A 27,616-nucleotide genomic window follows, 5' to 3' on the forward strand; every position below is an offset into this window, starting at 1 on the left:
GTTATCTTGATGAGAAGTTAGTTAATTTTGTGCAGACTATGGACAAAATAAGGGATGTTCATAATCTACATGATTCATTCGGAAACTAGAGAATTAAGGACTTGAAATTTGGCAGTTCAAGACTTTGATTCAAATGGGAAAAAATAAAAACCCGTAGAACTAATTAAAAAGTTCTTGGATTGCTGTGAAAGCCTAATTGGTTGACTGATGTCCATAAAGGAAAGAAGCGATTCAGGTTTCAGCATACACTAACCTGGTTTACTCAGATCTACTCTTTTAAGTGGATTAAGTAGGCCAATTATAACTGTCCTAAGCATGAAAGACCAATCTTTTTCTGCAATTCATGATAACTCAGTTGAGTAATGAATGCTGCCTTGAGTGATGCCCTATGTGTAGAATAAATTATAAACTCTCTGGAAGCAACACCATCTTTACTTTATTCTAATCAGCTTATGGATTTTAAAAAATGTTTTTTGAAAAACAGTGCAAGCAGCTCAAAAGGAATTGTGTAATGAAATAAACTTGAGATGTGCGCTCCTGGCATTTATACCTGTTTTATGGTGAAGTCATTGATGAGGTGATGATTGTGCTCATTTAGGCTACAGTGCAAGGTCACACAGTCACTATGAAGCAGCAGATCCTGCAAGGTGCTAATTCTCTGCAGACCAAGCGACTTCTCCACTCCATCTGGCAGGTATGGATCATAGAAGATTACACTGAATCCAAATGTTTTGGCCCGCAAAGCTACTGCCTGACCAATACGGCCTGCAAGAGAAAGGAAGCATTTTTTTTTTCCCCAGTTTATAGTAAAAGAATATCAATCTACTTAGTAGCAAGCTAGAAAGAAATGAACTCAGCAGGCTGTGCCAATACTAATCCACATCTGTGTAGAGAACTTATGAGAGGTTCAGCCACTGCTCACGGTTGGCATCATGTAACAGCAGGAGCCCAGCCAATCAGCATTGACTGAGCAGAATATCTCACTGACAAGGACACTTGCATCCTGCTCAAAAACCACATTTCTTTTTTAGACACTTAGGCCACTGGACCCTGATCTATTTCTGCTCGTTTGTGACATTTTCTTACCACCAGCCTGTTCAGTCTTTTAACAATTTGCATGCTCTTGAGTCTTCTCATCTTCTTTATGCCTGATGCCTGCTATTAAATAATCTACTTTCACTTACAGGAGTGTGGTGAGTATTTTAACTGCTGATGGGTCAGTGACGTGTCTTGCTTTTGACAAGATGATCATAATCAAATTGTCTCCTTTTCCTGCAGATGCCATTTCACCTGCAGAGCATCCCCATACTTTTTTTTGTTACGGATGGCCAGCACCTACAGCATTTTGCCTTTTATTTATTATTTATTGATACAGAGTGAAATAGGCCCTTCTGGCCCTTTGAGCCACACCATTCCAGCAACCCCAATTAAATCTAACCTAATCACGGGACAATTTACAATGACCAATTAACCTACCTAGTATATCTTGGACTGTGGCAGGAAACTAAAGCACCCGGGGAAAACACTCGCCTTCCACTGGGAAGATGTACAGAAACCCCTCACAGAACTCCGTACCGCTCCAAGCTGTAATAGCATTACACTAACAGCTTTGCTACCAGGGTGCCCAATGTGGCTACTGTAGTTTAGAGGTTTACCAATGGTGTCACACTGCAACCCACTTACCTGTTAAAAAAGCATCATGTTCAAAGCTGTTAATGACTCTTTAGGTTGATTCCTTGATTTAAGAATTAATTTCTCAAAACAAATTTTGTCCCACTCTCAGCCCAAGGCAGAAAAACCTGAACTAAAATCCCATAATGCATTCTCCCAGCTCTTGATTTATAAACTAAAATGTTTTACAGGACACACCAGTTTGTAAAATGAGAAATGGCTATATATGAAAAAGAACTCAATTTTGGCAGAGCAATTTATTGCGATGAAGGATTTAAAAAATTTCAGGAGGATAATGGACCAGTTAAGGAGACACTGAGTGGCAAACTGGAATCAACTGATAAAACTGAAATCATTAGCACGTCAAAATAATAGGCAAGTGTGGTGGGATACCAAGTAATACAGGTTTCCCCCGCCATCTGAAAGTAGAGTGTTCCTATGAAACGGTTCGTAAGCTGGAATGTCGTAAAGTGAAGAGGCAATTATCATTTATTTATATGGGAAAAGTTTGTCTGTGCTCGCAGACCCAAAAAAAATAACATACCAAATCATGCCAAATAACACATAAAATCTAAACATATAACATATAGTAAAAGCAGGAATGATCTGATAAATACACAGCCTATATAAAGTGGAATATTTTTCTGCAATCATTGCAGCACTGTCAGCAGAAACACTTGGCGCAAGCGCTCTCGGCAGAAACACACTCTCCAGTAATGTTTAAGCTGCCAAATCATACCAAATAACACATAAAAATATACAGCCTATATAAAGTAGAAATAATGTATGTACAGTGTAGTTTCACTTACTGGAATTGGGAAGACAGTGAGCACACTGATGATGGTGTGTTAGGCTGAGTCATCGGAGGTTGGGATGATGGGAGACTGGTTTGTCATCTCATCATCGTCTGTTTCCAAAAGGGCAGGCAGGTCACCTTCTTCTATGTCTGCCTGCCTCGATGTCGAAGGTCGAGGTTCATCATCTGCTGTGGCTGATGTGGAAGGCTTGAAAAATGACACTTTGCTTGACTGCTTAGCCTTGCACATTTTTCTATCATACAGTTCTTTGTAAACACTCAAACTATCCCAAAAGTATGCTCTAAACCTATGTACCCTTTCAAAATTAAAGTCATACTTCTCTGCAATCATTGTAGCGTTGTAAATTGCAGCGAAAATCTCACGCAGTTTCTTCATGTTCAGTTCCTGGACAACTTCACTTTCGGTCAGTTCGCTACTGCATTCAGTTTTGATTGTTATCCTTTCCTCTTCATCAGATCTTCATCTGCCAGTTCTTGGTCATGGGATGCCAAAACCTCTTCAACATCATCTTCGTCAACTTCCACAAATCTTAGCCAAACTCACTATATCCTTACTTCGTTCACCACCATCGAAACACTTAATTATGTCTAGTTTCATGCTAACTGTAACACCCTTACGATCTCTTTTAGATTTTCCCAATACCTTAGAACTCACCTTGCTAACAGATGCACAAAATAAATCGACATAGATGCTCACAAGCACGTGTTAAGCAATGCCGGCTAGAATGTAGTTCTGGGGGAGGAGCTTGGCTGCTCGGGGCACGCGCTGCCTTTTTTCACGCACTACCTTTTATCGCATGCTGCGTTTTTTCACAACAGTGAAAACACCTTCTGTTAGCGAAAACAGATACCTAATGTAGGTCTTTTGTAACAGCGAGGTGTCGTAAAGCCAACGTTCGAAAAACGGGACACACCTGTACATTGAAACATTACAAGACCATAAGACAGGAGCAGAATTTGGCCATTCAGCTCGTTGAGTTTGTTTCACTATTTAATCATAGTAATCATCCCTCTCAACCATATTCTTCTGCCTTCTCCCTGTAACCTTTGACACTCTGACTAATCAAGAACCTATCAACCTCTGTTTTAAGTATACTCAATAACTTGGCCTCCAAAGCCATCCGTGGCAATGAATTCCAGATTCACCAACCTCAGGCCAAAGAAATTTCTCCTCTCTCTGTTCTAAAGGGACATTCTTATATTCCAAGGCTGCACCCTCTGGTTCTAGACTCTCTCACTATTGAAAAATCCTATCCTTGTCCATTACCTACGCCTTTCAATATTTGATAAGATTCACTGAGATATTGTCTCATTTTTCTAAACTCCAGCAAGTATAGATCCACAGAGACAAACATTACTCATATGTTAACCCCTTCATTCCCAAGATCATTTTTGTTAACCTCCTCTGAACCCCTTTCAATTTCAGCCCAAATCTGCTCAAAACAGTCCAAATGTGGTCTGGCCAATGCCTTACAAAGTCTCAGCATTACATCCTTGCTTTTATATTCCAGTCCTCTCAAAATAGGTGCTAACATGGCATTTGCCTTCCCATCAACAGCAAGTTAACCTTCAGGGAATCCTCCGCTACGACTCAAGTCTCTTTAAACTTCCGATTTCTAAATTTGGTCCCTGTTTAGAAAATAGTCTACAACTTTATTCCTTCTCCAAAGTGAATGACCATAGACTTCCTAAACTGTATTTTATCTGCCACTTCTATGCCCATTCGCATGATCTGACCAAATTCTGCAAACTTCCTGCTACCTCAACACAGCCTGCACCTCCACCTATCTTCGTATGGTCTGCAAACTAGGTCACAAAGCCATTAATTCTGTCATCCAGATCAATGACATACAACATGAAAAGCAGTCCCTCACACTGACCCGTGTGGAATACCACTAGTTACTGGCAACCAACCAGAAATTAGAGATTGATAAAATGTCTAAGATGGCATTTGAGACATTAGCCTTGGAGATGGAACACAAAAGCTGGGGGTGGGGGGTACAGGTTAAACTGTAATTACATGCTGTTCTGGTTACAGCAAACTGATTGAAGAAATTTAAGAGGATATTACTAGGACAGAACTGTAATTAAAAGGTAAGATTCGCTAAACTTACCCCAGGCAGGTAGTAAGGAATAGCCCATTTCTCTTTGCAAAGAGTCATTTTTAAGAAATTTAAATTAAAAACAAGAAAACAAAAAGTGCAGTGTAAATGAAACTAGCTTTCATGAAATTCAGCAGGCAGAAGCACACAAAATTTAAAGCACACGTGTCAACCACATGAAGAACAACAACAACCTGTGATGAGAACCATAGATCTCAGAAATGGCATTAGCCCAAATAACTACTTCCTCAGTTGCAACAAAGATAAAACAGAATCCTTTCTGTCCCATAAAGTAAATTTCTATGAATTTTGAGTGAGGAATACTGTAATACTCCATTTTTGCTGGGAAGGAAGTTGACTGTCCTTTTCTGCTAGAATAATGTGTTGGTTCACTGAAGTGAGCCAAGAAGCCATTCTTTTAGGCATGCTCAATAAATGTTGAGCCAACCAGTGAATTTGAATCGCTTAAAGCAGAACTTTTTATTTGTTAGATCTCAATGTCCAGAAAATGTGACATAATTACTTAGAAAGTTGCCAGCATATGTTAAAGTTCCAAGTTCGAGGTAAATTTATCAAAGTACAAATGTCACCATATACCAAATCTGAGATTTATTTTCTTGTGGGTTTTCACAGTAAATACAAAGAAACAACAGAATTAATGAAAACCACAAACAATGTGTAAAGGACAACAGATTAATACCAAAAAAAGCTAAAATAATGAAAAATAAATAAACAATAAATGGAGAACAAGAGAAGAGGCCTTGAAAGTGAGTCCCTAGGTTGTGGGAACAGTTCAATGCTAGGGTGAGTAAAGTTATTCACACTAGTTCAGAGCCCGATGGTTGAGGGGTAAAAACTGTTCCTGAGCCTGGTGGTGTGGGTCCTGAGGCTTCTGTACCTCCTGGATTAATTAGGCTGCATCCACTACTTCTTGTCAGCTTTTTTGTTCAAAGGCATTGGTGTTTCCTACCAGGCCATGATGCAACCAGTCAGTATACACTCCATTACACATCTATACAAGTCTGTCAAAGTTTTAGATGATATGCCAGATCTTTGCAAACTTCTATGAAAGTAGAGGCATTGCCATGGCTTCTTTGTGATGGCACTTACATGCTGGATGGATCCTGTGAAGTAACACTGAGGAATTTAAAGCTGTATCATAAAGCTGAGCAAAGAAGTCCTTCTGCAGGTGTACAGGTGAGACCACACCTGGAGTATTGTGTCCAGTTTTGGTCTCCAAATTTGAGGAAGGACATTCTTGCTATTGAGGGAGTGCAGTGTAGGTTCATGAGGTTAATTCCCGGGATGGCAGGAATGTCATAGGTTGCAAGATTGGAGCGAAATGGGCTTGTATACATTGGAATTTAGAAGGATGAGAGGGGATCTGATTGAAACATAAGATTATTAAGGGATTAGACATGCTAGAGGCAGGAAACATGTTCCCGCTGATGGGTGAGTACAGAACCAGAGGCCACAGTTTAAGAATAAGGGGTAGACCATTTAGAATGAGTTCAGGAAAAACTTCTTCACCCAAAGAGTTGTGGATCTATGGAATTCCTCAGAAGGCAGTGGAGGCCAGTTCTCTGGATGTTTTCAAGAAAGAGTTAGATAGAGCTCTTAAAGATAGCCGAGTCAAGGGATATGGGGAGAAGGAAGGAACAGGGTACTGATTGTGGATGATCAGCAATGATCACAGTGAATGGCAGTGCTGGCTCGAAGGGCCAAATGGCCTACTCCTGCACCTATTCTCTATCTTCTTCACCTCTGATCCCTTGATGAGAACTGGCAGTTTCCTCCTCCTGTAGTCAATAATCAGCTCTGATTTTGCTGATACTGAGTGAGAGGTTACTGCTGAGGCACAATTCAGCCAGATTTTCAATCTCCCACCTATATGCTGATTCAGCCTATGACAGTGGTGTCATCAGCAAACCCAAATATGGTATTGGAGCCGTGCTTAGCCTCAGTCATTAGTATAAAGCAAATAGAGCAGGGGGCTAAGCACACGCCCATGTGGCGCACATGTGCTGATGGAGATTGTGGAGAAGACTGGGGTCTGCAAGTGAGGAAATCCAGGATCCGGTTACACAAGGAGTTATTGAGGGCTTGGGCTTAAGAACTTATTGATTAGCTTTTAGGGGACGGTGGTTTTGAATGCAGAGCTGTAGTCAATGAAGAGCATCCTGATGTATGCACTGTCACGGTCTAGATGTTCCAGCATTGAGTGAAAGGCCAGTGAAATGGCACCTGCTGTAGACCTGTTGTGATGATAGGCAAAATGGAGCAGATCCAAAGTCTCTCCTCAGGCAAGAGTTCATATGTTTCATCGCGAACCTCTGAAGGCACTTCACAGTGGTTGTTAGTGCTACTGGACGATGGTCATTGAGAAAGGTTACCTCATTCTTCTTAGGCACTGGTATAAATGAAGCCTGCTTTTAGCCTCAGACTGCTAAGCTAGCAAAGTAACTTTGATTTTAAAAAAATAATTTATCACTTCATTTATCATTTATCACTGTTCACTTCTTCATGGCATCCTGGCGTACTTACAACAATAGTCACTGTGATGTGGCAGTGAATTAAACTCAAATTTGCCAGCTGATAACCTACTATATAGTGTGTTGACTAAGCAAGAAAAAAACCAGCATGGACTAAACATAAAATACCCTTTTTTCAAAGTATAATACAGATACTTTTTGTGGGTTCCTACTTAGTACCTCAAAAAAAAACAGAAAGAAATCAAAGGATAGCTCTTTCTTTGCTTCAGCATTTTTTGTTGACTGCAATGGAGTAGCTACCCAAGTTTTATACTCAAAGTGCTGGAGTGGGATTTGAACTCACAACCTTCTGGAGCTTTCATTGAATTGTTGCAGTCCATTAGAAAAACAGAAAGAGTGCGGAAGACAAGGAGCTCTTAGGATTATACACCATCTGACAAACATACCCAGTCCAATGATGCCCAGAGTTTCTCCACGGATTCGAGCTGCTCCAGCTGCTACTTCTCGGATCTGCTCAACACTTGACACTCTTGTACCCTCTCGCAAGGCTTGATGGAGCCACGTTGACCGCCTGTAAAGGTTTAATATGTGACACAATGCCGAATCTGCTGTTTCTTCTACTGACGACGAGGGAATGTTACAAACGGCAATCCCTGTTAAACAGAAAGTATTTGTGATTCAACCATCTCCACTAAATAGCAGGGCTATTCATTTTAAAATTTGTTCATTTGAACTGAACAAAATGGCAAAATAATCAGTTTCAAATGCATTGGTAAACAGTTTTAGCAGTTTTGACATGCAAAGGAAAACACTTTGCCTCAATCTCTAATGATACAATTTAAAACTCATCAATTGAATCACTTTCAGTTCACTGGTTCAAACTGCCTTTATTTCATGACAGACATGCAGTTCCTAAACACGCCCATTCCCCCTCCCCCCACCCCTCATCAAGAAGGCTTAAGGCTCTCCACTTCATACTGGGCAATAAATCTAACCAGATCCCCTCAACTGCTACCCTTCTCATCTGGCAGAATTGGTTCTCACCCTCAAGTTTCCCCTTTTGCCACTCCCACTTTCTTCAAGCCCAAAGTGCCCGCATGGGCCCCAGCTATGCCTGCCTTTTTGTTGGCTATGTGGAGCAGTCCACATTGTAAGTAGACACTCCCCAACTCTTTCTGCACTGGTATTGCTTCCTGCATCCATGCTGAACTTGTCAACTTCACCAACTTTGCTTCCAACTTCCACCCTGCTCTTAAATTTCCTTGGTCCAACTCTGACACTTCTCTCTTTTTACTTCAATCTCTGTCTCCTTTTCTGGACACAGACTATCCACTGACATCTTTTGCAAACCCAAAGACTCAGTTGTCTTGACAATACTGTCTCTTAACCTGTCACATGTAAAATGCTACTCCATTCATTCAGTTCCTCTGTTTCCACCACATCTGTTCTTAGGATGAAGCTTTCAATTCTAGAATATCTGAGAAGTCTTCCAGCGCCCCCCACCCCCCAAAAAGAACAGGGTTTCCCTTCCAACACCATTACTGGTGGCCTCACCGATACACCTCCATTTCCCACACATCTGCCCTCTCCCATCCTCCCAGTGTCATAAAAGGGACAGGGTTCCTCATGTCCTTACATATCAACCCAGAAGCCTCTGTATCCAGTACATCATTCTTCATAACTTACACCATGGCTAATGAGATCCTACCACTAAGTTTGTCCTTCCCTTCCCACGTGTGTTACTTTCCATAGGAATCGATCTCTATGTGAATACCTTGTCCACTTATCCAGCCCCACTGATCTCCTTACTGGCACTTACCCCTGCAAGCATGTTAAGTGGTATCCCTACACCTCACTCACCACCAATCAATGCCCCAAACAGTCCTTCCGGGTCAGGCATTACTTCACCTGCGAGTCTGGCAGGGTTATCTATTGTGTCTGATGCTCCCATTGTGGCCTTGCTAACATTGCTGAGACCTATTGCAGATTGGGGGACCACTTTGTTGAAAACACTCATTCTGTCTGCTGTCTATTTCAATTTGACTTCCCATTCTGAGTCGCCTCTATTGCCATGATGTGGCCAAATTCAGATTGGAGAGGTAACACTTCATTCTGTCTGGTAGCCTTTAACCTGATAGCTTGAGCATTGATTCTCTAACTTCTGGTCATTTCTCCCCCTTCCCTCCTCTTTTTCTATTCTTCATTCTGGTTGCCATCTTACCCCTTTTCTTCTCACCTGCTCATCACCTCCTTCTGGTTCCCTTCCTCATTCTTTCTTCCAAAATCCACTGCCTCTCTTATTGGATTCCTTCTTCAGCCCTTTACTTCTTCCACCTATCACCACCCAAGCTTCTTACTTCATCTTGCTCCACCACCCACATTCCCCTTCTCCTTATCCCACCTATTCCCTGCCACCTTATATTCCTTTCATGGCTTCTGTGCCCTTCCCTTTCAGTCTTAATGAAGGGTCTCAGACCGAAAAGACAACTGATCATTTCCCTCCATACAGACTGACTAACTTGGTTTGGGGGGGGGGGGGGTATCTGAGGTCCTAATAGAGATCCAATTCCTTTGTCAATTTGCATCTATCTCTGTAATTTATACTACTACAATGCTCAGTATCTCAATTTCAGGTGTTCTCGTTTCCTTTGGCATGGCCTGGGAGGGGCAGACACTAGTCTGTCCGTTCAGGAGCTGGGATTTAGTTCAGTTTCCTACATTTATCCGATTTCCATGGTTTTCCCTTGGTTTCTAAGGATTCCACAACTTGGTTACACTCACTACTAATGTTACACCACAATGAAGGAAAAGGTACCAGCTGATCAGTTCAGGAATGGTCTGTTTCACTGCAATTTACTCTCAAATTGCCATCGATACTGCCATCTAGGCTTATTGGGGACAAGTATCTAGGCTGTGGAAAGCGGAGGAAGGAAAAGGCAGAGGATGCAAAGTAGTCTCAACTTCTGCCTGTATACTTCTCCAAAAAGAAAGACACCTTAACGTCTTGGAGGAATGTGCTATATGGTACCAAACACTGTTGGGCAAGATTCCACCATACTCTTGATTTGTCCATTCTAAAAAGACTTTGGGGTGTCCACGACAGGCAATAGTATTTGTGATATTTGTCACCACAATATTTGTATGGCTAGCACACTTTAATTTCTGGTCGCTGGTGATACCCAGGACACCAATGATGGAGAACACAAAGGTAATTCTGCTAAATAGCAGGGCTAGGTGGTTGATTCTTCATTGTTGGATTTGGTTACTCTGACATTTTTATGGCATAAATATTAGTTCGTACTTAGAAGCATGACTTTAAGGATGAATTGTGAATGAACACAGTAAATATATTCAACTGAAATTAGAATGTGTACGAACTTTACATATTCACTTCTGTTGACAGTGCCTTTACAACTCTCTGGCAACTGTTAAGGAGATCTGGAACTCACTAGCTAAAACAGGCAATTGAAGTCTCCAACTCACCATTTCAAAAGCATACCAGAACGTTGTGTAAGCAAGTACTGTATATAATTTAAGATAATCTGTATTTAGTTGTAAGCAGCCTCCTGGTGTTCCACAATAAATTTTGATTAAAATATTCAATAAACATATTAAAATTTACTATTTGGAAATCTTCGTATTTATTTATTCAGTTCATTTATGTACAACAAGGTTTCCACACAATTAGAAAGTGCCATTATACCAACAATTACACAGTTCTGGGAAATAGATTTAATTCAATATTACCTAGTGGCTCTCCAGAATAAAGGCCAGCCCCAAACTCTTACCCAAATCTGCTGCAGATTTGATGTCGACATTGTCATAACCGCTGCCAATCCTGACGATAATTCGAAGTGCTTTGAATTTCTCAAGGTCTTCCCGTGTTAATGTAATGGTATGGTACATTAGGGCACCCACTGCTTCATTCAGTACCTATTTTAAAAGAAAACCTCATCAGCTTGATTGTTATTTTCTTCACATATGCAAGTGTCACTTCATTCAATTATCAGAGAAAGGTTATACATCACAATGGAATGTGATTTTAAATCATGCAATTTCTAAATAAAGGGCTTAAATCACATAGCAATACATCAAGGTCTCTTATAAGCTAAATGAATATGAACAGTGCAAACTTTTTTTGCATTACCCTATCAAACTTTACAGCATATTATTGTGTGGGTTAAATATGCTTTCCAAGACTCTAACAAGCGCATAGAGGTCAATTGTAAAACATAATAGACAATTTTGTTTCATTATTTTGGAACCGCAGCTCATGCTGTATGATTTACATGCACCTAAAAAAGCATCAGTTAATGGTGTATGGAATTCCAAGGTCACTTCCCGAGTAACTCCTTCAATAAACACAATGGTCATCTGCAATAGTTCTTTTACTTCAAAAATATTTTTTAATCCATGAGTCAAACACAAAATAGTCAAGTTAACATTTTCATCACAAGTCATGTTTTTCTAATTACTTAAATAGCATGGCAACAATCAACATTCATATACAGATCAAGCAAACAGATCTTGTTTTTTTATTCTAACTACTGTGTTCACAGGAAGTACTGTAGCCCTTCCCTAAATCAGTCTTCACAATGCTTGCACCTAGTTTCAGTGCATACCTCAGCATTTGGCTTGGCTCTGCAGCAAGGACACTGGCAACACCAAGTCTTGGAAAACACTGCACTGAACAACTAGCAAGCCTCATGCAGACCAGAGGGATACTTTCAAGCTGACGATTCTCCAGCTGCAGTTAATATGTGTTACTAAAGCAGAGTCCTGTATTATGCAGCTTTTTGGGATGAATCTTGACTAATGTGCTTTCATCATTTTCCAGACTTACCCGACAAAACACATTTGAGAAAGGTCACCATCTCATTTCCAAGTAAAGCTGTCAAATGGACAACATGGAGTTGCTGCCAAAATTCCAAAAGTACACAAAAGATCTGACAGGTCTAATGTCTAAGCATTAGATCAACAGTTCTACTAACAAAAAGATTAATAATTTGTTCAGAAAATTAGAAAAGATCTACTACCTTTTCCTGGTGTCATTTTTTTTTAAAGGAGTATTGCCTGATTGATTTGTGATAAGATTAATTCTTCTGGATAAAGAATATTTCTTCCAAACAGAAATGAAATGGTATAGTCCAACTTGACGGGAGTATGGCCAAATCCATTTTGTGACACTACAGTGAGACGGAACCTTGAAATGTAGTGATATTTGATATTAGTAAACCCAGGTTCAAGCAAAACTCGATACAGCCACAGTAAAAGGCAGCCTTAAGTACAAGGGCTTTGTTAAGTTCTATTCATCTTTTCTTGGGGTTTTGTATATGGAGATTCTGAGCTGAACTAGAGGTCTTTTGTTGACTGTGGGGATAAGGGCCAGAGTTTATCTTTACCATACCTACATACTTCCCCCAGTCCTTAATGCATGCCCTTCAAACAACATTCCCAGAATTTTCAGGTAACATAGTATAAAAAGAAACAACTGGTGGAACCAACTGCCACAGAACACAGCCTTGCCTCAACTACATTTCAGTCTGACCCCCCAAGACCACTTCAACTTGATTGTAGTTGTGCATCAGTCAGTCCATGCAAAGTCTGAGAGACCAGCTGACAGATGTGATGACACAGGAAAGCTTTGACCAGAATGTGTCTCTGGCCAGGTAATCACCATTTTTAAATTCATTTTTCCCCAATGAGCAAAAAGATTAATGCAAAACAAGCATCAACAATAGAAGGGGGTGCAGTCCCCATTTATTCAGGAAGCACTGCACATTCTCCACCCATGGATTGGGCCCATACTACATGTGCAGAAGAGTCATAATAAATAACCCCATTTTGGACAGCATGTCCATTATGTATGTATATCTATATAAGTGCAACACCAAGCTCTTCTTTCATCCATTCCAGCCTTTGTTTCCAGTGCAGACCTCTGAGAACTTTATCTAATACTTCACACTACTGGTGAGTCATTCAGTATTTAGTTTTCATTTAACTTGGGTGTCAGAGTGAGGTAGCAGTTAATGCAACACTTTACAGCAGCAGCTATCACCATTCGGGGTCAATTCCTGCTACCGTCTGTAAGGAATGTGTACGTTCTCCCATTAAATACAAGTGTTTCCTCCAGGTAATCTGGTTTCCTCCCACATTCCAAAGATACACAGGTTAATGTTATGAGCCGTGGGCATGCGATACTGGTGCCAGAAGAATGGCGACACTTGCAGCTGTCCTCACACAGCCTTGAAATGTGTTGGTCATTGACACAAACAAAGCATTTCACCATGTTTTGATGTTTCAATGTAGGTGTGTCAAATAAAGCTAACTTTAACTGGATAAATCAATTATGCTTTTATTTTTCCCCTACCTTCCTCAAGTACAATAGCTGTATTTGTTCTGTTTTCTATGCCGAAAGAAGGTGCACCATTTCTCCTTTGTTGCCAATTTTCACACTACCCTCAAATTCCCAATCTCTGTTACCCTTCCCTTCCCAAGGACTCCATTCCACTTCTTCCAACTCTATCACATCCGTTTTGTTAACAACTTTCACACAAACACTTCTAAAATATATTCTGTCCTTATCTATGGGTTTCCCTACTCTCACCTCCTCTCCTACCACCTTCAGTAGAAATATGGTTCCCCTTATATCCACCTTCCATGTCAAGTTGCCATAAAAGGTTACTCACCTTGAAAATTTCTTTTGAGCAATACAGTGCGGACCTTCTGGTACTTCGAACACCCTTGACAAACTCAATTAACCCTAAACTAATTACAGGATAACTTACAATCACCAATTAACCTACTTGGTATGTCTTTGTGTGAGGAAACCTCAGCACCCTGGGAAAATCCATAAATTCCATGGAGAAGATGTACACACTCTGTACAGAATTGAACACTGAACACAGGAATGCTCCGAGCTGTACTAAATGCTACACTACTTTGGTGCCTAAATATCTTTACCTTTCTCTTCAAATGTCTCTTCAGAATTTTAAGTTTTTATTTCAGATTTCCAGCCTCTGCCATTTTTTGGCTTTTATACACAAAGCACTATTATATTTATTAAGTAGTAGATTCCGGTTAATTTGAGATAACACTTAAAGAACAAAATCTAATTGAGAAAATTGCTGGGATTCCCTTCATTTATTTGGGATGTTAAGCTGCTTAAATGGGGTAAAAGATTGCTGCTGAACTGGTTCTAACTAGAGTCAACCACAAGCAAGTATTTGGCCGTTAGATGCTACACTGTGCTTAGAGTGAACAATTTTTAAATAGTGTCAGTTGCATGTGTTTCTGTTCAAAAAGCAGAGATTTCTGTTACTGGTAGTTGGCAAGAAATAAGAAGAAAGACAATTCCAAGTTGTTTTGATCACTGCGGTTTCAAGCATTTAGGCTTGAAGATGTCAGAAATGACTGAGTGTGAGCATTAAACAATTTCACTACTTCATTTTAAGAACTACGAAGAATTTGAAGGTATAGACAATCATCTTGAATGTTAAAATGAAAATTTGCAAGATGCAATCATTGATAGCATTACATGAAGGCAGTCCATTATCTGCACTAGATGTCTGCACTGATTTTGTTCATTGAATACACCAGATACTCAATGCCAACAGATATGTAATTTTTTTTAAAAATAAAAGCTTAAATGCAAAACTCAACTTTAAACAGTAAAGGTTTATTTTTGAATAGGCAACTTATAATATTGGTTGTGGCAATGAATGTTAACAGAGGAAAACTAAAACTAGAGTGGAATCCAGTCAATACTGATTTTGTACTGTTACTATTCCAGATGCCGAGAACAAAATAAAAACTATGCCAGAATGTTAAGCCAGATAACATTTGTTGAAAGAGAGAGAACATAATTAACATTTTAAACTGATGACATATTAGAAATGATCATGGTTCACTGGCATTAAGCACATGCCCTACTATCTTAGCATGCTAAGTGGCTGCTTGTTTGGTACGTCTTTGAATCTTTGGTTCTCAATTATTACTTTTAAAATAAAAAGTTAGCATTATTTGTCACATGTACATTAAAACATTCAGTGAAATGCATCAGTTGCGTCAAATCAGATCAGCAAAGTTTGTGCTGGGCAACCATACTTCCCATGCCAATACAGCATGCCCAAAACTCACTAATCCTAACTGTACCTCTTTGGAATGTGGACACACTTAGGAAGCCCACGTAGTCATGAGGAGAATGTACAAACTTCCTACAGACAAAAGCGAGAACTGAACACCAATCTTACCGCTAGTGCTGTAAAGTGATGTGCTAAATGCTTATACTACTGCGTCTTAAGCCTCCCATCCTTTCTAAAAATTTGTACCAGGAGATTACGTCATTATGCATCATTTTTCCTCGGCATTTTCAGTCTTTGTAAGTGTTGTTACTATCCTGTTCAAGTCAAGTGAAGTCACTCTTATTGTCATTTCGAACATAACTGCTATGTACAGTACATAGTAAAAGTGAGACGACGTTTTTCAGGACCATGGTGTTACATGACACAGTACAAAAACTAGACTGAACTACGTAAAAAACAGCACAGAAAAAAACTACACTAGACTACAGACCTACCCAGGACTGCATAAAGTGCACAAAAGACATACATCTTTCAATGATGTATCCACGCATCCTTACTTTTATTAGAGTTTTATTCAACTAATCTTAGCCAACAAATCACTTGCAATGATCTACTGACCCCATTATTGCCTACTTATCTCAGGTGTTTCCAAGATTATCTTTTGCTCCCTTCATTTCATACACACATGCTTACTCTCTGTGGGATCATCCACAAACAGTTGACCATGTTCCCACAAGTTAGCTGGAAATATCTAGCTTTATTTCACCAATAACAAACTCCTTTGATGAATTTAATGCTGTTTATCTGGTATCTAACATTGGATGTAGGAGAAAAGGAAAACGATTTTAAACCTCCACTGCCTTGTGGCCGTACTCACTTTGGGAGTAAACCCCAATGAAGAAATCTGGAGCTGGATCCCTGAGGCAGTTTGATGTTGTTTACAATTTCACTCTGACAAACTCTGTGACAACACTAGTGCCAAGCTGTATCGGCGCTCACCCTTCTCTTGAACTACATCAGTGACGTGCAGAGGGGGAACCCGCTGAATGGGCAACAGCCAGTTCTTAAAATCTTCCCATCCAGGCTTGCGCCCTGGAGAGGACACAGTCTACTAGAGGCACAAACCCATGATCCCCTGGGATCGACGGTTGCCCACTAACATTGGGTGAACCAAAATTCTGGCAGCATTATCAACTGAAACCTGTGTCATTAAGACAGCAAAAAGGAGTCTTGTATTTACATCATCTCCCTTCTCCTTCCTATAAAGTACCAATGAAAGGAAACCTCTAATAAACAATCTTTCACTAAGTGCTCATTCATTGACTTTACCAATGAACACCCTCTGACAAAGAATAAAGAGGTAAACACAAAGTAAACTGCAGATGCTCTGGTCAAAGCAACACGTACAACACGCTGGAGGAACTCAGCAGGTCAGGCAGCATCAGTGGAAATATGCAGTCAATGTTTTGGGTTGAGGCCCTTTGTCAGGACCTGATGAAGGGTCTTGGCCCGAAACGTTGACTACTCGTTTTCAAAGAATAAAGAGGGTCATGTAGGGAAAGGAAAGATTACATTCAATATTGGTCTCTTACAATATCTATGCAGTAAATAGTGGCTAGCAGCAGAGGCCACTAAATTCCTGTTCCTTCCAAGTTCTGTTGGGAAACACCCAAAGATAACTGAGAATGCAATTACGTTTTATTCTTTCATAACAATCTAGTGAATACTTAGCCTTGTAACACCTACCAATCAGCCAACAAGGAACCTTGTCTTTAAGACATCTAAACAGCAGTATTTCAGATGGTTGTTCAAAAGCAGTAGCTCACTAGATGCAATTCATCTTGGGATTCTTTCTCCCTCTCCTGGAAGATGTACCACATCTCCCAAAAGTACAAGCATAGAAATGCTCAGCTGTATTGGAGTTTATCCTATGTCAATTAATATACTGCCACATTTTAAGAAGATTATTCCAGATAAACTCCCTCAAGAGAAATATACATAAAACATGTAAATACCTATTCACAGGGCCTCCTTATGGAATTCATTAATACTTTATTGTGCTGTAGGTTTTCTATGTTTCTTTATGGAATATGATCCCCAATTAAGCAAAGAACATCTGTATTTTTGTTTCATTTTGTAAACATTCTCAGTGCTTGTGGCTTTAATTAGACAAGCATTTTATTCTCCAACCTGGGCAATTAAGGAGTAAATGAACAGGAAGTCAGGTATCCAATGATTATCAGAATGTTCCTACCTTCTCATGTATCTCCTGAGTAGACTGTGCATCACAGAAGGCCACTGTCGCAACATCCTTCAGGACTGGCATCTCTACAGTGCAATCCCGGCCATCCAAAAGTGCCACTAATGGGCGTGGGTGCATTGGGCCATTTAAAATGGGAGGACGAATGCCTGGAAATAAAGTGAAAGACAGACAATGAAAACAGCAAATCATAAGAATAGCTGACTAACAGACCAGAAGAAGCTCTGCACCCACTCAATGGTTCTTTCATTTCTGAAATGGCTATTCAAATTGCCACTATGACAGAATAATACCATTCCTAGCTTGAGTCATAGATGAGCAATCAAATCACAATCCAGAACATTTGATAAATCATCCTGCCTTACCTCAAGAATGAAAAGCTCCCTGAAGACCAACATCCCCTCCGACTAATTGGAATCTCTAGACAATGACCAACCAAAAATGGAGTAAGAGGTTGTGAGATGGTATTGAGAATGGAGATCATGAATTGGGCATACACAGAAGCCCCAAACAAGCAACAGAAGGAGCACATCAGCTCAAATTACCCAACCATGCACCAATTTAGCTACCTTTTGCTCAATCTGCAGGAAAGCCTCTGGTTCCCACATTGGACAAGTTAACCACCTCAGAACTCCAGAATCTTATGGGATTACCTTAGGAAGATTGCCGCTGGACATTCCATGGTTTGGATGAGATATTTCTTCTCTTATGGAGGGCATTTGGAGAGAAGAACTATTCTCCCTAATGATCAAGCCAGTTTATATCTCAACCCGCAACATTAAAACAGATAATTTGGTTACCTTATTTCTGGTCATACAACTTTGCTATGCAAAAATTGGCAACTGTACTTTTATCAGAAGTGTTATACAAAACCAAATTGGTTGCAAACAGTTTTGGGAGATTCTAAGATAGGAAGCAGCCATGGATATAAATACATGTTTTCCCTTATTATAAATGCATATTTTCCTTATAACATTAATGTTTAGTACCTGCTTCTGTTTTAAGAATTGACATTTTTCCTTTAGATCCGTTAGTAAAGACAGAACATTATCTGGCATTTTTCAATCAATTGGACATCATTTTACATGGAATTAATTAGTTCCCATTAAAGACGCTGCACTGTCCTCCCTGAAAGAAATGCATCTAAAGCTGGATGCACTTGACTTGTTATTTACCTACTCTGACGCAAAGAGTGTGCGCCTCAACAAGTGCTCTTATCTCAGAACATTCACAAATCCTCCTGCTGGTACATCAAAATCTTTAATTTTGCAAGGAATTAAAAAGGATTCCCAAAAGTATCCACTACCCAATTATCTGTTCAATCCAACTGGATATTTTGCATCAATGCTTTGACAGAGTGAACAAGTTCAACTAGGAAAGCAAAAGCAAAATTTTCCTAACAAACCACATGTTTCTTCACCCATTAGTTGTTCCATGAAGTAAGAAGCCAATTAACTGGGAGGCTACACAAAAGCCAAATATACTGAGGAAATTCCCAGTATTGCACAAAGAGCCAAAGACCATTACTAGATATTTGAAAATAATCAACAGGTGAAATACTTTATACCAACCTCCTAACACATTACACTTTTGATCCAACCCCAGAAGATTTTATTTAATTTTTATATATCAACTTTAACAAAGTACAATTGATTATTTAGCTCAGTGTTGTAACCTGCCTGAATGCCCATTGTCCAGTAGCAATTAGTCTCAGTACTGAAGTGTTTTGAGAGATGGGTAATGAAACATGTCAACTCCTGCCTGAAAAACACTTGGATCTGCTATAATTTTGCCAACTGACACCACAGGTCCACTATCTTATTGGTTTTTCACTCAACCATGGGATATCTGGAGAGCAAAGATGCATACATTATGATGCTCTTCATCAACTACAGCTCAGCACTGAATACCATTATCCCCTCAAAACTAGTCAATAAGCTTCAAGACCTAGTCCTCCGTACCCCCTTGTGCAATTGGATCTTTGATTTCCTCACTTGCAGACCCCAGTCAGTTCAGACTGGCAACATCTCCTCCACTATCTTAATCAGCACAGGTGCACCACAAGATTGTCTACTTAGCTCCCTGTTCTACTTGCTTTATACTTCTGACTGTGTGGCTAAGCACAACTCCAAGGCCATATTCACATTTACTGATGACACCACTGCTGTAAGCCAAATCAAAAGGTACTGACAAATCAGCATAAAGGAAAGAGATTGAAAATCTGGCTCAGTGACACCACACCAACAACCTCTTACTGATGGTCTACAAGACCAAAGAGCTGCTTATTGGTTTCCTTCTCCTGAAGTCAGAGGTCTGTAAGCCAGTGCGCTTTGGAGGATCAGAGGTGGAGAGGGTCAGTAACTTCAAATTCCTCTGTGTTATCATTTTGGAGGACCTGCCCTTGGCCCAGCATGCAACTGCTATTATGAAGAAAACATGGCAATACCTCCTTTTCCTTAGGAGTTTGCAAAGATTCAGCATGATACCACTTTGACAAACTTCTATACATGTGTGGTGGACAGTATATCAACTGGCTGCATCACAGCCTGGTATGGAAACACAAATGACCTTGAATGGAAAATCCTACAAAAGGAATGGATATGGCCCAAGCCATCACAGGTAAAACCCTCCCCACCAACAAGCACATCTTCAGAAATTGTCACAGGAAAGCAGCATCCAGCAGAGGCCCTCATCACCCAGGTCATACTCTCTCCTTGCTGAAGAATGTACAGGAGCACCAGGACTATTATTACTAGGTTCAGGAACAATTATTACCATTCAACCAACACGCTCTTGAACCAAAGTTCACTTGCTTCATCATTGAAATGTTCTCACAACTGTTGACTTACTTTCAAGGACTCCATCTCATGTTCTCCATATTTACTGTCTGATTGTTTGTTTATTTGTTACTACTTCTTTTTGTATTTGCACAGTTTGCTGTCTTTTGCACACTGGTTGAATGCCCAAGTTGGTGCGGTCTTTCATTGATTCTATTATGGATATATTGTGTATGTCTGCAAGAAAATGAATCTTAGGGTTGTATATGGTGACACACATGTATTTTGATAATAAATTTACTTTGAACTTTGAGTGTGCCCATAAACGCCATCAGCCTGAGACATTATCAATCACAACTTCACACCTAAGGACTCATGTCTTGAGTTCTAAAAAAAAAATTTGTCTTTGCATTTGAAGGAAAACAACAACTATCAATTGTGTACTAAAACTATAGCACAAAAATATACTAGAAAGTCAAACAACATCACAGACATGGCATCTTTAAATGATGGGTGCATTGTTAGCTCTAATTATCTAAATTCCAGGAAGCAAATGGTTAAAATCAGAGCTGGTGAGTAGAAATGGCTTCTTTTCCTTGTATAATTATGACAAGGTAAAAGCATCTTCATTGTCCAGATGTTGCAGAACTGATTGAAGAGTCTGCTATTGAGCTGCTGTGATGAGAGGGAAAATGAAACAGATCCCGATTTAACCAATCTCTCAAAGCACTTCATCATGGTTGATGCAAGTGCTCCTGGATGATAGACACAGAGGCAGTTACTAGATTCTCCAGCATGAGTGAGTGAAGCAGGTGAGTACCCCAGAATGCCAAAGCGAGAGGTGGAAGATTCCATAAACACTCTAGCCCATTGATTAGCATGGGTCTTCAGCATTTGGACTAAATGTTTCCTACAGATTCATCCCCCTGAAGGATGCTTTGGAAGATCTTCTAAACTATTATTTTCATTCATCGGCTGCTATATCAAGGCAGAAAGACTTGCATAGCTATAGAAGCATTTAGATATTCATTGTTATACCTGGCTGGACTATATATAAAGTGCTGTTGGATCTGCAGTTCTGCTGAACATTGTGGGCATGATATGTTGGTGCTAGAATGTGTGGTGATACTTGTGGGCGCCCCTAATACATCCTTAAGATGTGTCAGCAACACAAACAATGCATTTCACTGTGTTTCAATGTACATTTAATAAATTAATTTGAAATCTCAACTGCAAATCTAATTTAAGATTGCAAGCTGTTTTCTTAAAATGGTCTACTCATGTTTTTCACTTGTTTTACAACAAATACACTGAACTCAAAAACTTCGTCTTAATTGGAGGCAATTGACATTTTCTTTCCACTAATTTGCCCTATCAGGCAGCTAATATACCCCAGACCTATTCCCAAATGTTCTCATTTCTTGCCTTTCTCTATGCTCCTGGATAAAATCATTTAAAATTACTCAGTAAATCAGGCAGCATTCATGCAAAAAACATAGGAAACTTATGTGACAAAACATCACTGTTCAGTCCAATTCATCTATCCAGCTCCAGGTGTGCAACCCTGTTTCCCCAAGAACACATCTAAGTTGTATTTAATGTGATGAGGGTTTCAGCCATTACCACCCTTTTGTAGGCAAGGTCCAGTTTTTGTCTTTTTTCCTCTTAAATCTCACCATTCTTTTTACCAATTTGTTTTAAACATATATTTCTGGTATTTGACTCCTTTGCTGAGAAGCAGCTCTCTCCTACTTGCTTGATTTTAGCTAAATTACATCTTCTCTCAGCCTTTACTGCTTCGAAGATCACAACCCTAGATTATTCACTCGTTCCTCGCCTCATTTTTTTCCATTCACCAGTAACATTCTCAAATTTCCTCTGCATCTTCTATGGTGCAATCATATTAATCCCACAGTTCGGTGCATAGAATTGCACGGAGCTCTCAAGCTCTGGTTTGACTTCTGCCACAAATAGTGCCCAATCTGCTGAGGGTTTCCAGCATAAACTAAAGATAGTGAAGTTATGTAGATAAATAATTTTTGTAACAATTAAATCAGAAATGTAGATAAAGGATGGGGTGAGGGTGAGAGGATGGCCATCAGGAACAGAGAAAATCATGAAAGGAAATCTGTGATAGGGTCCCCAAAAGCAACCTGTTGGTCGCTTGTGATTGGCTGAAGAGAGGAATTACAGTGGACTACCTTAGAGTGAAATCTGCTGTATCAAAGACACACCACAAAGGGGCAATCAGGATTCGCAAATATAACGCAACAAATCAGCATCATTAGACGTCAAGAAAGCAGTGTTTAAATAGGACGTAAACTGAAAAACATGGAAATAATGAATTTTTCAAAAAGTTTTGCAGATCAATAAATGGAATACACTCCAGTTACTGTTAAGTGAATCTACCCGTTAACTGTGTGCATCAAATAAAAACAAATGAGGAAAGCAGTTTCAAACCAGAGGCTGCTGCATCAGTGGAATTCATTGCCACAAACAGTTGTGGAGGCCAAGTCATTGAGTATATTTAAAGCAGATGCTGATAGCTTCCTGATTAGCCAGAGCATCAAAAATTATGGGCAAAAGGCAAGAGAATTGGTTTGGGGGGGGGGGGGGGGGGGAAGAGATAATAAATCAGCAATGGTGAAGTGGCCAAACAGACTAGAAGGAACAGAATTAGGCATTCTGCCAAATGTCTTATGATTTTTATTTTTATCCGACTATGCAAGAAAAAGTTTGTGAGCTCTTTGCAATTACCTGGTTTTCTGCATTAATTACTCAAAGCGTATTCTGATCTTTATCCACGTCAGAAAAATAGACAAACACAATCTGCCTAAACTCAATACACAAACAATATGAAGAACACCATTTAAACAATCACAGTCTAGGTTCAAAAAAAGTATGAACTTCTGAGGTAATGCCCTGTACAAAAGCTATTTGGAGTCAGGTGTTCCAATCACTGAAATGAAATTCCAGGTGTGGGTTGTAGAGGTGACCTGCCCTATAAAAGACACACAAAGTCAGGTTACTGAAAGAACCTGCTCTTCTCAAGAAAGATCTTCTTATGTGCACCATGCCTCAATTAAAACAATAGTCAGAAGAGCTTAGAAGAAGAATTGTAGAGATGCATGAAGCTGGGCTATAAAAGCATTTCTAAAGACCCGAGTGTTCATCTGTCCACAGTAAGAGAAAATGTCTACAAATGGAGGAAACTCAGTACTGTTGCTAGTCTTCCTAGGAGTTGTGCCCTGCAAAGATCACATCAAGATCACAATGTGCAATGCTGAGGGAGGTGAAAAAGAACCCAAAGGTAACAACAAGACTTGTAAAAATCTCTAGAACTTTCTGTAGCCTCTGTTCATCTGTCCATATAAGAAAAACACTGAGCAAGAATGGTGTTCTTGGAACAACACCAAGGAGGAAACCACAGCTCTCCAAAAAAAACTGCTGCACATCAAGTTTGCAAAAGATCACCTGGATGTTGTACAATGCTTCTGGAACAAAGTTCTGTGGACAGGTGAAAAACTAAGACAGAAAAGCACACCACTATATTTGGAAGTGAAAGGGCACTGCGCACTGCACACCAACACCAAAACCTCATGGCAACTGTGAAGCATGCTGGAAGAGGCATCATGATTTGGTGCTGCTTTGAAGCCTCAGGACCTGGACAGCTTACAATCATTGCGGGAACAATGAATTCAAAATTGTATCAAGACATTTTACAGGTGAATGTCAGGTTAGCAGTCCATCACCTGAAAGTTATTACAAGTTGGATGATGCAGGACACTGATCCGAAAGACAAAAGTAAATCAACAACAGAGTGGTTTAAAAGGAAGAAAATTTGTGTTTTGGAATGCCCAAGTCAGAGTCCAGACCTTAACCCAATTGAGATGCAGTGGCATGACCTGAAGAATGCTGTTCATGCAAGGTATCTCAGGAATACTGATAAACTAAAATAGTTTTATAAGGAGGAATGGTCTGAAATTCCTCCTTGCTATTGTGCAAGTATGTTCAGCAGCTACAGGAAACGTTTGGTGGAGGTTATTGCTGCTAAAGGAGGTTCAACTTGTTATTAAATACTTTTTCCAGCCTGGGCTGTGAGTGATTAAACAATGCATTCAATAAAGACATGAAAAGTACAATTGCTTGTATGTTATTAAGTTAGGCATGCTGTGTGATTTTGATGGATATCAGACCACATTGAGTAATTAATGCAGAAAACCAGGTAATTGCAAAGGGTTCACAAACCTTTTTTTTGCAACTGTTCAACCAAACAAAATAATGTTCTTCTGACCATGCTGCACCCACAAATCTCACACATCACATTGAACATTACCACAAATACATTAATAAAATGTAATTCAAAGTGCATGTGTGTGCAGCACAGGTAAACAGTAAACAGGTTCGCTGTCCTAATGACCATAAGACACGGGAGCAGAATTAGGCCATTCAACCCATCGGGTCCACTCCATTGTTCCATCATAGCTGATCCTGGATCCCACTCAACCCAATACACCTGCCTTCTTGCCATATGCCCTGACCAATCAGGAAACTATCAACTTCTGCCTTAAATATACCTACAAATTTGGCCTCCACCGCAGCCTGAGGCTGAACATTCCACAGATTCACTACACTCCAGCTAAAAAAATTTAGGCCTTACCTCTACTCTAAAAGGTCACTTCTCAATTTTGAGGGGTTATGCCCTCTAGTTCTCGATACCCCCAACACAAGCATCCTCTCCGCATCCACCCCATCTAGTCCTTTCAACATTCGGTAGGTTTCAATGAGATCCCCCTGCGTTGTTCTAAATTCCAGTGAGTACAGGCCCAAAGCTGCCAAATGCTCCTCATGTGTTAACCCTTTCATTCCCAGAAAAATCCTTGAGAACCTCCTCTGGACTCTCTCCAATGACAACACACCCTTTCTGAGATATGGGGCCCAAAACTATTGACAATACTCCAAGTGCATCCTAACTAGTGTCTTATAAAGCCCAAGCATTATCTTTTTGCTCTTATATTCTATTCCCCTTGAAATAAGTGCTCACATTGCACTGGTCTTCTTTACCACACATACAACCTGTACGTTAACCTTCTGGAAGTCTTGCACGAGGACTCCCACGCCCCTTTGCAACTCTGATGTTTCTCCCCATCTAGATAAAAGTCCACACTATTGTTTCTTTTATCAAAATACATTGTGATACATTTCCCAAAACTCAGGGCAAAAGGTATTCATTAGTTTCACAACCTGAGGGAAGTAGCTGTTACCTAGTCTGGAAGTCCTAGTTCTGACACTCCTGTACCTGGTAAATATCACAAATGGGGGGGGGGGGGGGCAGAGATTGATATTCTGGTGATCCTCTCAGCTGCTTTTACTATACTTTGTAGGGTCCAGCAGTCCAACACCTTACAGCTGTGCACCACAGAATGATACAGCTAGACAGGACATTCTCAGTGATGATCCTGTAGAAAGTTCTTAGAATGGGAGAAGGGTTTCCAACCCACATAATAGAACAATGCCAAGAAAATAGCAGATTGGGCTAATCACTAAGCCCATCATCCACCCTCCCTCCCCATTTCACCCAAGGCAGAGTTTCATAAACAATTACCAGCTATGTCATTTGTACCTTAGAATAGAAACAAAAAGGATTTTCATGTGATTGATGGAAACACATGGAAGCAATGAAGAATTTGAGTATCTCAGTTACCAATATATAGTGTCATTGCTGTATCTCAAATGGCTATGGAAGCCTTGGAATCAATAGAACTCTGTTCTTAACTCATACCACCACCCCATTGATTCCAAGGTGCTACAGTTCAGATGTGCTGAAGAAGATATTGTTATTGATAGAAATTTAGCTGACACCACTCTCCATACCACAGCATAAATCAACCTTTCCACTTTAAATACCACTGAAAAACATAGTTGCACTCTCAGAACTATTAAATATGACAAAATTATTACAGAGTCCACAGGACCAAGTTCAGGTAACTGCAGCAGGGAACAAATATCTTACCAGTCTTTGATATTTTGCCATTGATTTTTGAGGTTTGGTGATGCTTTCAGAATATCTGATACTCTATGAAGTGCTCGTTCTCAGCTATTTTGTAATTAGCTTAAGCTAACACATTCAATAAATTTGCGTATTTGTGGTCTTTTTCTTTTTCAATCTTTTTATTGAATTTCATATATAAAGAAAAACATAACATAATATAAATAGGTTATAAGTGCACTAGATTTGAAGTTAAATTTATAATAGGATAACAATATCTTATTAAATATCAGCCAAAAAAAACTTACAATAAACAATCAAACCTATTTTGATTGAACATGAAAAAGAATAAAAAGTCATCAAAAGAAAAAAAAATGTAAAAATGCACGAAAAAATGTATATTAAAAAAAAATAAACCTAAACTAACATGGGCAATAATACCAGTTTATATGAGTATGACAGTGTCAAAAACTCCGGAACTCCATACCAGAACAAGAATAAAAAGAGAAAAGGTCTGAAAGAGGCCAAATTAATTCATATGAAAGTGTCGAATGAACGGTCCCCAAGTTTCTTCAAATTTAATTGATGAATCGAAAATAGTACTTCTAATTTTTTCTAAACTCAGACAAGAGATAGTTTGAGAAAACCACTGAAATGTGGTAGGAGGGTTTACTTCTTTCCATTTTTGTAATATAGACCTTCTGGCCATTAATGTTACAAAGGCAATCATTCGTCTGATTGAAGGGGAAAGTCGACTACCATCCTCATTTGGTATACCAAAAATTGCAGTAATAAAATGAGGTTGTAAATCAATATTCCAAATTGAGGAAATGGTAGCAAATATGTCCTTCCAGTAGTTATGTAAAGTGGTACATGACCAAAACATGTGGGTCAGTGAGGCCACATCTGAATGACATCTGTCACATTGAGGGTTAATATGAGAATAAAATCGAGCAAGCTTATCTTTAGACATATGAGCTCTACGTACGACCTTAAATTGTATTAAAGCATGTTTAGCACATATAGAAGAAGAATTAACCATTTGTAAAATTTTTTCCCATTTTTCTGTTGATATATTATATTGAAGTTCTTTTTCCCACTCTTGTTTAATTCTACCTGATATTTCTGGTTGTATCTTCATAATCCTATTATAAATAAGAGCCACTAATACTTTCTGACAAGGATTCAGGGTAAAAATCATGTCTGAAAAATCTGTCAAAGTTGAATTGGGAAAGGATGGTAAAACTTCATATAAAAAATTTCTAATTTGTAAATATCTGAAAAAATTAGATTTAGGTAAATTAAATTTGTTGGAAAGTTGGTCAAAAGACATCAAACTACCTTCAAAAAAGAGATCACGAAAACATATTATACCTTTCCTTTTCTATATGCTAAAAGCTTGATCTGTTAAAGAAGGTTTAAAA

At 39.4% G+C, this 27,616-nt stretch overlaps 1 protein-coding gene across 4 annotated transcripts in view; it reads right to left on the reverse strand.

The window, feature by feature from the left end:
• Nucleotides 1-27,616, reverse strand: part of LOC132405330 (C-terminal-binding protein 1-like) — a 124,805-nt gene that overhangs the window by 15,874 nt on the left and 81,315 nt on the right. For all 4 annotated transcript variants that reach the window (XM_059990045.1, XM_059990044.1, XM_059990047.1 and 1 more), the window contains 4 exons: nucleotides 17,421-17,575; nucleotides 10,871-11,015; nucleotides 7,529-7,735; nucleotides 551-765 (listed from right to left, as the gene is read on the reverse strand). In XM_059990045.1, the coding sequence (XP_059846028.1) occupies nucleotides 551-765; nucleotides 7,529-7,735; nucleotides 10,871-11,015; nucleotides 17,421-17,575 (722 nt within the window). The remainder of the gene's footprint in view (nucleotides 1-550; nucleotides 766-7,528; nucleotides 7,736-10,870; nucleotides 11,016-17,420; nucleotides 17,576-27,616) is intronic.

The sequence above is a fragment of the Hypanus sabinus genome, chromosome 15 (assembly GCF_030144855.1).
Source record: "Hypanus sabinus isolate sHypSab1 chromosome 15, sHypSab1.hap1, whole genome shotgun sequence".
Lineage (NCBI taxonomy): Eukaryota > Metazoa > Chordata > Chondrichthyes > Myliobatiformes > Dasyatidae > Hypanus > Hypanus sabinus.